Raw genomic sequence first — 14,785 nt, 5'->3', positions numbered from 1 at the left:
GGGACTCAAACATGTGACGGGTTATATGTGCGTGTCAGATACTTGACTGACTAAAAAAAAATCTTGTGTGTTTCTGATATGATCTGTAAAGTTCAAATTCAAAACAATTTTACTAATGCTTTTTGTCTCGATAAATCCCTGTAGTTCTTTTAACATATGGCAGCAATTTGTGTAAGTGTACCAATATGTTGTTACAACTAATAGTTTTAATTGCAAGGTTTTCATGCTGTTTGCAGTCTGCTGCCTTACATACTTGCTTGAAGAAAACTCTCTTATATAGCTTTAGCACAGTAGACATCCAATTTGAGGGGTCACATGAAAACAGAAACTGCCTCATTATCAATTTTACTAAATTTTATCTTTTTATTTTAAGCAGAAATTACAGATCAAGGCTGATTTGGGGACACTATCTTTTAAATACAGCAGCATTCTATAACTTCAAGTCAGGATAACCCGCTTGTTTATTCTTCATCGAGTCACCTTTTCATTTTAATTTGAAATAAAAAAAGCAAATATTTACACAGAACTTGGGGAAAAAAAACAACAATCCATTTTACAGTCTTTATTTCAAAGCCACTAGAATGCAACAAAATATAGCCTTTGAAGAGGCTTTCAAAGGCACTGGTTGTATAGCAGAGATGATCAAACCTTGCAAACTTCCCCGCCACCACCCCAGCCACCCTTGTTTGTTTGATCCCAGTGGCAGCAATAAAGCACGTTGATTAGAAGATTCGTGTACGTCAGCATTTACAACAGGCCTGCCAGTTTGGGGGGAAAAGAAACAACTTGAATTCTCTACCGCAAACCAATCCCTTGCATAGGGCAAAGCAGACACTGTCCCCCTGCTCACTTCAGACTCCAGTCAGAGTAAGCCAGATGAATGCTGCATGAAGCAACTCAACTAATGTCTGGGACAATTAAGACAAATATTACTTGCCTCAAATGTAAACACTACCATTAATACTTAGCGTTTATGAAGTATAAATAGTACAATACAACAGCCAAATTCTTTTAAAGAACTTGGTGCATGTTTACAACAAATAACAGATTCTGGAACCGTTACCACAGGATACTTAAAAGAAAAATCAAAAGCCATCAGGACATTGTGGTCGATGTAAGGTAATTAATTTATTATGTAATTAGAAACAAAGTATAACCTGAATCATTGCCACCAGTTTTTTTTTTGGGGGGGCGGGCATGCGGAGGAAGTAAGTATCCATACCTCAACCTCACCAAAAAGTCTAGCGCGCATTGTTCTGTAGCGTGCGTTTCCTTGACTACAGAAATATCAACTATCCCAAATAAGTAATTTAAGAATCTTTCATTCAAGAACCATTAACCTTGCTATGATTTTGGAATTAATCTTAGATATCGATGGTATTTACATTTCATCATCAAACCGTACCTTCGGTAAGAATTAACTCCTATGCACCGTACGTTTTTTTTAAATTATGAAAAATATTTCATTTTCACCACGTCACAAGGCATCATTAGACAAGTCAGTAGGTGGACGGAGCAGGAACGTAAGTGCCAGATTCAGGTCTTAACCAATACTTATTAAAAATTAGGATCTGACATTCCAGGATACTAAGGAAGTCTGCACTTTTCCTTCCTGTGTTAAAACACCTGGTCTTTTGCTTGAAGCCTTGGCATGGTCTAGTCGAGAGTTGTGGCTGGAAACACAGGTGCACACTCACATCCTATCATCCAGCTAAATCATCAATCCCTGTATCTCAGAATCCTGAAATTAATTTACTGCCTGCAGCTATCCAAGATTAATGGTCTCTGCATGACAGAATTGATAGGTGTGACCACACCACACAGTCCTTGTGGAGTTGAAGTCCCATCTTCACAATGAGGGCACTCATCATAATGTTGTGTGGAAACATTATACATGGGATGGATTCAGACCAGAAATAAAAACAGAAAATTCTGGAAAAAACTCAGCAAGTCTGGCAGCATCTGTGGAGAGAGAAACAGAGTTCATGTTTCGAGTCCAATACGACTTCTTCAGCTCCGAAGAAGTCATATTGGACTCAAAACATTAACTCTGTTTCTCTCTCCACAGATGCTGCTAGACCTGCTGAGTTTTTCCCCCCCCAGCATTTTCTGCTTTTATTTCAGGTTTCCAGCATTCCTGTATTTTGCTTTTACTTTAGATTCAGAACAGGTCTATCACCTCAAAACTGGGCACCACGAGGTGCAGCAGGCCATCAGCAGCAGAATGTATTCATATTGCTCACTCTTCTGTAAGTGGATTTGGGGTAGTTAAATTTTAGTTCAAGTTGACTATTTTTATATAAAATTCACTCTAGTAACCAACAAGGTCAAGGAAACCATTTTAATACTAATATATGACTTAAGAATCTGTTTTGTATCCCGTATTAACAACTTGTAATAATCAAAATACAGTATTGAGTAGTGACCAGTCATGAAACAGATGATTGTAAAAGTAATGAACCTTGATAGAGCTATAATCAATGAATCAATGTAATTGATAATCAGAAAGACGGGGTTTTCATTTAATTATTAATGTATCATTCTATAAGTTTTAAATCTCTCTCTCTCTCATGAAAAAGTAATGTTTCAGCTGAAACTGCACAAGCAAGGAAATCTTTTGAGGCCCTGATAAGATCCATGAGGCAGTACCTTGCAAGAGTCTAGCTTAATGAATGAAAAGCTGTTCAAAATCAGATTAAGAAGCAGTCATATTTAACCCCATTGTATTCCTATTAGAGATACAGAGGCCAGATGGTCTCAGGGTGGAAGATTCAAGTGGAAGCCAACCAAATTTACCTGGGAACAGCTACAGCCATTCATTAAACCAACAATAGCCTGACTAACATGGTATGATGGTCATACAGAGATTAAATACAGGGGTTCTTCAACGTTTCGCCACTAGCCAGATTTTGAAAACTCCGGAGTACAAACCACGTGTCAACTTCCACAAAAGGGTTCAAGATAGAGACCAGAGAGCTGAGGCGGTGAACATGACCTACACTTAAATGGACTGCACAACCAGCTGAAGCTGTAAAAGTCATTCTCCTAAGTTTAAGTATATCTTTTCTTCAATAAACTTCCTAAAATTTACTATCCAAGGAGTCCTGTTTTGCCTTAATTGGTTAAGTCTTGTCCGAATAAAAATAGGTTTATTACGTCATTTACAATCGCTGGCAATCGGAGTGGCTGCAATTAAATTAATATCAGTGCTTACAATTAAACGAGTTGTCTAAAATATCAACAATTGGCGACTACGGCAGGACCAGGCTAAAAGTTGGACAACTGGTTAGTAAAACGTTGAGTGGCATGTTTTGGAAGGGTGCATGCACAAATTCACGGTGACTTAGACAGAGGTCAAAATGTATCCATCTCCTCTCAGTACAAAGAGAAATTGGACAAAATGTCTGACCCTGGCACACAGTGCATATTTTTGTGCCTTAGGAGTAAAGATAAAGAGAAGGGATAACAAGCTTTTATTCAAAAGCAAGCTGCAGAAAAGTTTAAGGCCAGAACAGATCTAACAGCTCAAACTGGGCACCGTGAGGTGTTGCAGGTGATAAGTAGCAGAATTGTATGCAACCACAATCTGTAACCTCGTGGCCTGGCGTGTCATTACCATTACCACTACCATTACCATCAATCCAGCGGATCAACCCTGTTTCAATAAGGAGTATAAAAGAGTATGCCAAGAGCAGCACCTCATTTTTAGGTATGCCTGGTGTTAATTGAGTGAAGTTACATCACAGGACTACATGCATGCTAAACAGCAGATGCAGCACGCTATAGACAAAGCTAAGCAATCCTACAACCAACGGATCAGATCAATGCTCTGCATTCATACCATATCCAATCATGAATTAAACAACTAATGAGGGAGAAGTTGGGTACTTGAGTGCAGTCAGTGAAGAGATTTCCTATTATTTCCATTGGTTTCAATTTTACTAGGATGCCTTGACGCTACACTCGGTCAAATGCTGCCTTGGTGTCAAGAGTAGTCACTCTCACCTTACCTCTGGAATTCAGCTTTTTCATCCATATTTGGACCAAGGCTGTCATGAGGTCCGGAGCCAGATTGTCTTGGCAGAATGCAAGCTGAGCATCCTCAATGATGGTGGATCTCAGCAAGTCAGTGCAAAAAACAAGGCTGAAGCTTGCACAACCATTTTCAGCCAGAAGTAGAGTGGACAGCCCATCCCAGTATCCTCCTGAAGTCACCACCATGACAGTCTTCAGTCAATTTAATTCACTCCATGTGATATCAAGAAAAGGCTTAGTGCACTTGATAAGCAAAGGCCTTGACAATATCCCAGCTCTAGTGATGAAAACTTGAGCTCCAGAGCTAGCTGTACCAATTGCCAAGTTGTTCCAGTGCAGATACAGCACTGCACCTAGCCGACAAAGTGGAAAATTGCCCAGGTACGTCCTGGTCAAAGAAAAAAAGGACAAATCTAAACTAAGGCCAATTACAGTCCCATCAGTCTACCCTTGATCAGCAGCAAAGTAATGCAAGGAGTTATTGACAAAGCGGCACTTACTCACTACACTGGATTCTGACAAAGGGTCACTGGCTGAAAACATCAACTCGGTTTCTCTCTCCACAGATTGAGATTTTCAAAATTTGGTTTTATTTCAGATTTTCAGCATCTGGAGTACTTTCCTCTTATACTCATTATTAGCCTGCTGACTGCTGCTCAGTTTGGGTTCTGCCAGGCATGACAGCTTTGATCCAAAAATGGAAGGAACAGCTGAATTCCAGAGGTGAAGTGTTAGTGATTGCTTTTGACTGAGTGTGGCATCAAGGACGCCTAGTAAAACTGAAGTCAATGGGAGTCGGGGTGGGGGGGGGTGGGAAGCTCCACTGGTTGGAGCCACACCTAGCACAATGGAAGGTGGTGGTAATTGTTGGAGGCCAATCATCTCAGCCCCAGGACATCCCTGCAGAAGTTCCTCAGGGTATTGATCTAGCCTAAACTATCTTCAACACCTTAATCAATGACTTTCCCACCGTCATAAGGTCAGAAGGGGAAAATCATTGCTGAAGATTGCACAGTGTTAAGTACCATTCAAACTCCTCAGATACTGAAACAGTTTGTGCCTGCATGCAGCAAGACCTGGCCAACATTCAGGCTTAGGCTGATAACCGTCATGTAATGCTGAAACACAAACATGCCAGGCAATTACCATCTCCATTAGGAGAGAGTCTATCCTCCCCTTGGCAATCAATGGCATTACAATTGTCTAATCCTCCAGCATCAACATCCTGGGATTCATTACTGACTAAAACTTAACTAGAACAGTGTTAAGAATGCCGTATCTAATTCTATGATTTATATATTTTAGGACTATAACTTTTAGTTTGGGGATTGAAATTTTTAAATATAGGATGAATGAAAACACGGTTTGAGAAACTAGTAAACAGACCTACAGTAATTGTAAATCAAAGGGATAGCCAATGGGCGGAACTGTCTCAGATTTGCACAAAGTGCGGTAGTGGGCAGGAAAATAGTCAATTTACCCGCCGGCCACAATGGTGAGTTTTCACACAGCATTGTCCCCTTCCTGCCTCATTAATTATTCATTCATGGGGAGCATGCCCTTTCACTGGCGGACAGCCTCCAATTCGTCTGCCATGCCATCACCTCGCCACTTCCTCAAGCTGGGCGCCATATTTAAACTGCAGCTGTGCACAAACCTCTCAGTGCTTCCGTCCTAGGATTGCTGCACAAAAGACATGGCACCAAAAGGCAAGAAGACTGCAGCCCCTTGATTCAGTGACACGTCCCTGGGACACCTTTTGGATGCTGTGGAGGCATGCCATGATGTCCTGTACCCCCACTCTGGCCGTAGAAGGGGCAGTAATATTACCAATCGAGCTTGAGAGGCGGTGGTAGTGGTGGTCAGTGTCAACGCTGCCCGCTAGAGGTCAGCCATCCAGTGCAGAAAGAGGATGCATGATCTCATCCATACCGCCAGGGTAAGGTGACCATCTCATCACTCCAAGCTCACACACTCAAGCTCATCACACATTCACTGGCATCTCACTCACTGCCAGCTCAAGGGACACCACCACGCTCTCTCTCACAGACCCTCACATCTCCATCTGGCCTGATCTCTTCTGAAGATCACCGCCTCATCCTGTCCATGGCTCCACTCATCACACACACATGAACATCTGGCATCTTCTCATTTGGCTGGGCATGCACCTTGATCACACTTTCTCCATCTGTCTTTATGCAGGACAAGATCGTGCACAATAAAAGGGAGAGGTCCCAGGCTGGGGTTGGAGTGTCGGACATCAAAGTCCTCAGTCCCTTTGGAGACCGCGCGTTAGAGCTGGTCAGAGAGGATGTGGACCATTCCTGCGGCAATGGCAAGGTTAGCGGCAAGCATCCAAGTGAGGATCAATGCATTAGATCATCCCTTTAGCAACTCAACTGTGAGCCCACTGTTCTGTGTACCATTGAAGCCATGCATTAATAATCTCCACTTTCTCTCATAGGCACATCTGCCACATCGCCCTCAGGCAACCTTGACCCTGACTCCAGCACCTGGGATGATGACCGTAAGGACAACATCCTCGAAGACCCGTCACAATGTTCACCCACACCCTCCACCAGCGCAGCGACACACACCTCGGTAGGATCTACATGTACAGTAGGCTCGGGTTCACTATCTGGTGAGCACAGCACACAATCTGCTCTACAGCAGGCGGGGACAGGGACACCTGAGGTCACTGACACTTGGAAGACCGCTGGAGGCAAGGGGTCAGCTGAGTCTGAGTCAGATGATGAGCCGCTGGGCTCAGTCCTCAATCAGTGTTGGAGCTGCAGCACAATCACCGGAACAGCTGCATTTCTCAGATTGCATAACACGATGGAGGAGTCGGTTGCCTTCACTCCAAGGTGATCACGCAGTCATGCAAACGCACCAAAGTCAACATTGGCAGGATGGCGGCCATCATGAAGACCTTGGTCCAGGGCATCGGCCCTGCACTGCTGCGCGGGCTGAACTCCATCACTGATGACATAGTTGGCCTCCAACAGTGACAGCACAAGAGGGGTACAGGGCAGCTCGATCTCACTCCAGCACCCTCTTCTCCTCAAGCCAGGGGCCTTCGGGCACCCATAGGGAGGACGACCAGCAGCTCAACACCCCAGGGCCATCCACCCAGGTGATTCCGACTCCGGGAATGTTGGGGGTGGGGGGGAGGAGGAGGAGATACCAAGACATAGCAGCAGGGTTAGGAAGGTGAAGAAAATGCAGCTTCACTGCATGGGCACGGGCATCAATCACTTGTACATAATGTTGACTATTGCAAATAAACTCCCAATAGTGTCACCTTGTCTATAGCTCCTTGTTATGATGAGCACTGTTCGTGTCAGTCTGAAGTGAAAGCTTGGTTCCTGCACAAGATAAAGGCAGGTGTCTCAGTCCAGGGCCTCCTCTCTGTGCTTTATGCAACATTCCCAGCACACTAGTGTGCCTTCATAGTCACTGGACACATCGGTCATGCCTGCACTTGGATGGGGCTGATCATTGCTACCAGAATGTCTTTGGCTGGCGGCATAGATTCCGTCATTTTCTGTGTGCTCTCAGCACCTTTAAAGGTGTGCCCCGCCCCCGCAAAATTCTCATCAGCATCTGTGTCCGGTGAGAGTGTGGCCCTGAAGGGTTCAGCTCATGAAGGAAGCCATAGGATCAGGAGCGGTTAAAGTTTCCTTGCTGCATCTCCATGATTTGACCCTGTTCAGAATGCAAGTGAACTGTCATCAGGCAGACAGGAGTCAGACATTCACACAAGCTCTGTGAGGATCTATGGGGTGTCCCCACTGCATGTCATCATCCTCCTGGAATATAGGAGCTATGTGCATCTGCTGCATCTCCATGACAGGAGCCTTATCACAGTGGATATGTGCGCTGCCATCAGCCAGGCTGGAGTGAAATGTTCACAGATGCAATGTGAGGATCTATGGTGTTACCTCACTGCATGTCATCATCATCCTCCACAAATCTAGCAGCTAAGGCCTCCCAAGCGTGCCTGCCTTGTCTGGACAATGCGATGGCCTCATTGCCATAATCCTCGTCAATGAGGGCCTCATCACACTCATCCCCATCGACATCGCCCTCATCGGAGGAAACGCGCCGCTTCTCCATCTCCTCCTCAGCAAGCCCCTTCTCCCATTGCAGTGCCAGGTTGTGTAGTGTGCAGCAGGCAACGACGATGCGTGACACCCTCTGTGGACTATATTGCAGGCTCCAACAGAGTGGTCCAGGTACTGGAACCACATTTTCAACATCCCAATGGTTTGCTTCACCAAAGCGCGAGTCATAGTATGAGCCTCATTGTGCCTTCTCTCTTCTGCATTCTGAGGCTGCTACACAGGCATCATCAGCCACATCCTCTGCGGGTAGCCCTTGTCCCCAAGGAGCCAACCCTGCAGCCTCTGTGGATGCTGGAGGATGACAGGATCTGTGACCTACTGAAGCTGTAGCGGTCATGGGCACTTCCTGGGAATCATGCGCAGGCCTGCAGGGTACATTTGCTGTGGTCGCAGACCAGCTGAACATTCAGCAAGTGGAAGCCCTTGCTTATCGCCATGGAGATCTAAGTGCCATGTCAGTGCAGTCAATGGTGTTCTGCACCTGTGGAAAACCAGAGATCTGTGCAAATTCCAGCGCTCTTGCTTCCTGGCTTGCCTGATTCCAGTTGAAATGCACAAAGTTGCATGCCTTCGCGAATATGGCGTCCGTAACCTCCTGGATACACTTGAGTGGGGGGCTTGCTAGATCTGCAGGAGGTCACCTGTGGAGTACTGGAAGGAGCCATTGGTGTAAAAATTGAGCACCGCAGTCACTTTCACAGGCACTGGCTGTGGATGCTCTCCAAGTTTCCATGGCGTCAAATCCTGCAGCAAGTGGCAGACGTGACCAACTCGCTCCCTGGACATACGCAGTCTTTAGCGACACTGGTTCTCGGTAATCTGTAGGAATGACGAGCGCCATCCCTGGGTCTACCTAGGTGCTGACCCACACAGCTCACAGTGGTTCTTCAGCAGCATGCGTAGGAGCCCCTGCTACCCCTTATTCTTGAGGGTGTTACTCCTCCCTTTGCCCAGCCAGGTACCTCCGTCACTCTCTTCTCCTTCGTCTCCACTCCCTGTAAGCCATGAGGCATACGGCTAGGTCACCAGGCTCCATGCTCCTGATGCTTGGCTGCCTGAAACCCCACCCACCTCCGCCCCACTCCACCCGACTGATTGGCGGCAGCTTCAGCCAATGGACTGCATGCTGTGCTCTCAGTTCAGGCATCCACGGCCAATGGCTGTGAAAGTGACTGCGGACAGGCATTCCCCTAACCTGCACTGCAAGGCCGCACTTTTAGCTTGAACCATGGGGAAAACTGGTGCAAACCTGAATGAAGAAATTGCAAGGGGCTGTGAGCACCTCCACCAGTGACTGCTCCATGCCAACTTTTGCAAGGAGATTGTACAACTTACCCGGTCATTCAATTGTTCTGCAATCCACTAAAATGCTCATTAGGTTGCAGTATGCGCCAGAGGGGTGAAATGTTCATGAGCATTTGGTGGCATTTTCATGCCTGTGTTGCTTGAGTGGGCAGATAAGCTAGAGGCCCGACTCCGAGCATGTCAATGTAGCTGCACCTGAACTGTCTCAGCTGCGGAAGAAAGCTCAGTTTATACAAGATTTCCTTAATGCATGGCAGCTTCCCTCCACCCCCGCCTCATGTGCTTGTGCTCTACCATCAGACTGTGCTGCCTTTCCCCCAGTACGGCACCCACCCCCCCACCAACCAGAGGGCAGCCCTTACCCCGGTACTGCACTGTCAGCTAGCCGGAAAAAAGCAATTTGACTGTGCCCTTGCCTGAATGCGTGGCATCTCCTCCTTGAATTTGAACACTCGCGAGTGCTGCGCAAAGTTAGTGTGCACTCACCTCCGAGTTCCCCTCGAAGTTCAGCTTGCCAGGTGCATGCCTTTTAAATGCTGTTGTGCATCACATCATTCTGAAGTCACGCCAACGTGGGAGGTAAATTCGACGTGGGGGCGATGATTCTGGAGAGCAGGCATGATGATGAGGTGCAGGTGCATTGAAATTACGTTCCCAATGTTGAATGGCGGGAAAGGCAGCCCGCCACTGACGGGCAGAGCGGACAATGGCTAACTGCTTTCATGGTGATGTGAACCTGATTTTTGGCCTTCCCACCATATTGCTCCCCCCCCCGCCCGCCATGATGCCCGCGCCAACGGGGATGGACGATTCAGCCCTATGCTTATTTTAGAAGAGTCATAGTGGGCTATATTAGAAACAAAACAATGGGCGGCCTTTCTGAACTTCTTGGTGGAGTTGGGATGTTTACAGCTATCTCAATAAGGGACTTAAGTTATTCATATTGTTTCTCAGAAGAAAGGGAATGTTTGGGAAATGGGGATCATTAGTTTAAATCACTATCTGGAATATCCCAGGCATGCCACATTACGTGGGGATAGATTGCAGGGCTTTTGGGTTTGATCTGTGATTTCTCACAGAAAGAGTTAGTTGATGTCTCAGTGCAGAACAGTTTAGAGCAGACAGCGAAAGGATCTGGCAAGGGGCTATAAAGCACCTGGAACCAGTAGCAGAGGACTATCAGAAACCAGGGGTGTTTCTGATTTGAAGTCACTAAGCAAGAATGCAGTGAGTCCATGCTTGAGTTAGGGAGTCCACAATTGTGAGGTGTTGAAGCAGAGTTGGAGGATTGCCTGGCTGGATGCTAGTGGAAGAACCCCAAGAAATCTCACACCTTGGAGGATAGTGAGATCACTAAGGAGAATCAAAGTGAATTCCTGAGAGTTGTGGCATACCTTGATTTGTTCTGAGGAGAAGTGAAGTGAAGGAACTCTCAAGATCTTGTAAAGTACAGGGGAACTCTTGGGTGGAAATAAAAGTAGAGCAAGGAGTGTTTGTTGCAATTTTCAGGTTTAAAGTATGTGTTTACAAAATGTAGTGTTTAGTTAGTAGTACTTGTTTTTTTCACTCTTGTTCAGTAGAAGTTTTTGTTTAAAACATGAAATCATGTGATGTAATTCTTTCAGTTTATAACTTAGAATTTGAATTCCTTTTTAAAATTACTGGTCTCAGTCAAGATCGTAACACCAGACACAAATACTGTGGCTACAAAAGCAGGTCAGAGGCTAGGTGTTCTAGGATTGGTAACTCATCTCCTGACTCCTCAGAGTCTTTCCACCACCTACAAGGGACAAGTAAGGAATCTGATGGAATACTCTCCACATGCCTGGATGGGGGCAGCTCTTAAGGTTACACACAAGAAGCCTAACACCATCGAGGGCAGAGCAGCCCACTTGACTGGCACCCCATCTAACACCTTTAGACATTCACTCCCTCTACCACCACTGCATTGTGGCTGCAGCATGTACCATCTACAAAATGCACTACAGCTACTCACCATGGCTCCTTTAACAACACCTTCCAAATCTGTGACTTCTGCCTGCTAGAAGAACAAGGGAAACAGGTGCAGTGGGAATGCCATCAGCTGCATTTCCCCTCTAAATCACACACCTTCCTCACTTTGAAGTATATTGCCAATTCTTCATCATCACTGGGTCAAACATCTGGAACTTACGTAACTACATTGTGGTGTATCCATATCACATGGGCTGCAGGTGGTGGCTCACCAACACCTTCTAAAGGGCAATTGGGAATGGGAAATATATGTTTGCCTTGCCAGTAATGCCCGAATCCTGTTAAAGAATAATAAAAAAAACTGGCAGAGATTGTTCTTGAACCATTTGAAACGTGGTTCCTGGAATGTGGGAGCTGCAAGTTATACAAGTTGATGTGTTTTTTGTGCAAAGAGACAGGTCAGTCAGTTGTCTAAGAAACACATCTTATGAGGAGCATTTTGTACTGGTAATAATCACCTGAACCTCAGAGAATTCCTATGCTCTTCCACAAATAGTTAAATGCAAAAACAAACAATGTGTGACACCAAGTAAACTTTCCAGATATAATGATGCAGCTTTTGGGAAAACCTTCAAGGAGATTGGCCAACTTAAACCTTTTTCTGAGCAGAAATGTTACCTTATATGGCCTTTGGAGTTTAGTGCAGTGTTCACATGTTACATTGGAAGAAGGATTTATTTGCAGGAAAGAAAACCATGGAGTTGGTTGGCAAACTAGATAATTGGCATCAATACACACAGGTGCTATTCTGTATTTATTATATATTAAAAAGTGCTACTACTCCCCATGTCCCGCATTCTAAAAATATCCTGTAAAATTTTAACCATATTTGTGCGAATAATAATGGAGGTCAAACATGCAAAGAATGAAAAACGTAAAAATGTTACCACGTTACTGGTTCCAATAAACAGTAGAGTATAATTCTGTTATTCAGAGTAAAGCAATAACCGCCAATGGTTATCACAGTAAATTAATTGCCCTTATATTCTCTGTGAAACAACTGCTCTATACAATCTTAAATGATGAAAGAAAATCAAATATTTGAATGAAGTTACCTGAAAGAGCCATCCAAGTTGGATCTATGAATAAAACTCAGCTTTGCATCTGCCCAGTAAAGTTTCTGTTCCTCTATGTCAATTGTCAGTCCATTTGGCCAGTAAATATCAGAGTCCACAATAACAGAACGACTGCTGCCATCCATACCAGCTCGCTCAATTCTTGGTATTTCACCCCAGTCTGTCCAATACATGTACCTTAAAAATATACAGAACAACAGAAATAAGAACATGCTAACAGTCATGAACTTTGTTTTCCCATTTTAAATATTCTCAATTTATGTGCAGTGCAGTAGGTGCAAAAAGCATGACAAAGAAATTGTAATATTTTAAAGGAATTGTAGAATCGCAGTCATCAAAAATAATTCTTATTCATCAATTAACCTTCTTTGTCCAAGCTTCATTTAACAAGATATCTCACAAAAATGTTGAAAGGCTATCCTGCTTACATACCAGACAAAGTAATACATGTTCCACCGTCTGCATGGTTAGTTTTTCTGAACAGGTGTGTTTAGTCCTGTGAATGCAGACAAGTGTTTAAACTTCACTGTCAAAACAATAATGGGTTTGGAATGAAATTTATAATGGAGCAACCAATGTTTCTTTTTCAGAAATAGTTCACAAAAAAGGAGATTGCCAGCTGGGGATGTGAGATGTCGTTCACATCTGGAAACACCATATGTGGCCACCGTCTTTTCAGAAATGAAACTGAAGTCAAAATTCTCTTCTTGGATAAACTGTACTCTTTTCTCCATACTGTTCATTGAGGAAGCCCAAGGTATGGTGTAGTACTAAGCCCTAAAGGAAGGTTGCAAGCTTGGTTGCTGTGCAATGTTGTATCAGCTGGGACAGCTCTGCAGCAACTTAAACTCATTCTATAACCATAACATTGCAAACATTCCAAGGTGATTCACAAGAAATAGATGCCAAACAGATGACCAGATACGGGAAAGTGGGCTGTGGGTCTAATTTTGGGTTAGTCTAGAAGTGACCAAATGGACAAATTCTGGGGAGGTTTACAGATGTGGAGACAGATATAACATGGCAGAGGATTTTAGAAAAAAAATTCCAGAGAGGAGAGTGAATATAACTGAAGGTGTTACCCAAAGTTGAAAATACCCTGCACAGCATCAGAGGACCAGAGGGCATGGGCTTCTGTCAAAAATTATCCATAACTTCCCCCCTACGCTCCCCGCCATTGGCTGCTCACTCAGTTGAACCTTGACTGTGTGCAACCTCTCTGTGCATTTTGGCCTTGAGCTGACTTCAAATTCCATATCTCATCACTAAACTAGGCCACTTATTCCTGCCGCTCCAATTACACTTGCTTTCAATATTCCTTCATGGCCCACTGCTGCTGAAACTCCGCATCACACTTTTGTGACATCCAGGCTTAATGTCACCAGCTAACTCCTTGCTATCCTCCAAAGTTGTACCATACATGAACTCCAACTCATCCAAAACGCATTTAGTCCCATTTGCACATCATTCCATCTTGCAAACTTTCACTAGCTCCCAAATCACCAAATCATTAAATTAAAGATACTTAGCCAAATTAAAATTTTAATTCCATCATTGTACCTCACTTTACCCTTTAACTTTTTTTTGGCAAAGCTCAACAGGTTGTTTTCAGTCTTGCCATTATGGGGTTGGAGAAATTTCACCCATGACTTGATAACTGACCAGCAATCTTGATGGTCCACTGATGGTCAGGAGTTCAGGATGCTGGCACAGAGGTAGAGATCAGTATTATCAGCTGAAATGTAAAAGCTAACCAAAGACTATGGTCAATGGTGGCATTGGCAAACGTATAGATGAGGAATAGAGGGGTTAAGGATTCATACTTTCCAGTACTCTAGAGACAGCTGCGTGGAGATAGTGCTGGTAAGGCTGACGTCACACTGAAGAGATAGTGGAAATAAACAGAATAAACAACTATCCAACACAAGCAAAGCTTAGGAGAACGTGAAAGGATGAAGCACACAGGGTCCAATAAAATAAAAAAAGGGAAATAACAACCGTTGTTCCTATTCTTAATTGTCATCCAATGGGTCCTTTTGGAAAAAGAGATAGCCAGGGAAGGGGCATGCCACAAGTGGAGCTCTCAATTTAGTTTCTACCCACCTCCGATTCCACTCCGAGCAAAAGCCTAAAAATCAAACACACAGAGGGAAAGCGGGAGGACGCGCGAGAGAGCGACAGGGCGCGAGGACGCGCGAGAGAGCGACAGAGCGCGAGGACGCACGAGAG

General features: G+C 44.5%; 1 protein-coding gene across 1 annotated transcript in view; it reads right to left on the bottom strand.

Moving 5' to 3' along the window:
- LOC144684851 (low-density lipoprotein receptor-related protein 5-like) overlaps positions 1-14,785 on the bottom strand; it is a 226,903-nt gene that overhangs the window by 143,857 nt on the left and 68,261 nt on the right. The window contains exon 3 of the mRNA XM_078549165.1: positions 12,536-12,733. Within this exon, the coding sequence (XP_078405291.1) occupies positions 12,536-12,733 (198 nt within the window). The remainder of the gene's footprint in view (positions 1-12,535; positions 12,734-14,785) is intronic.

This window comes from Cetorhinus maximus, chromosome 9 (assembly GCF_964194155.1).
Source record: "Cetorhinus maximus chromosome 9, sCetMax3.hap1.1, whole genome shotgun sequence".
Classification (NCBI taxonomy): Eukaryota; Metazoa; Chordata; class Chondrichthyes; order Lamniformes; family Cetorhinidae; genus Cetorhinus; species Cetorhinus maximus.
The sequence above is the reverse complement of the archived record's forward strand: the minus strand, read 5'-3'. Positions and strand labels throughout refer to the sequence as shown.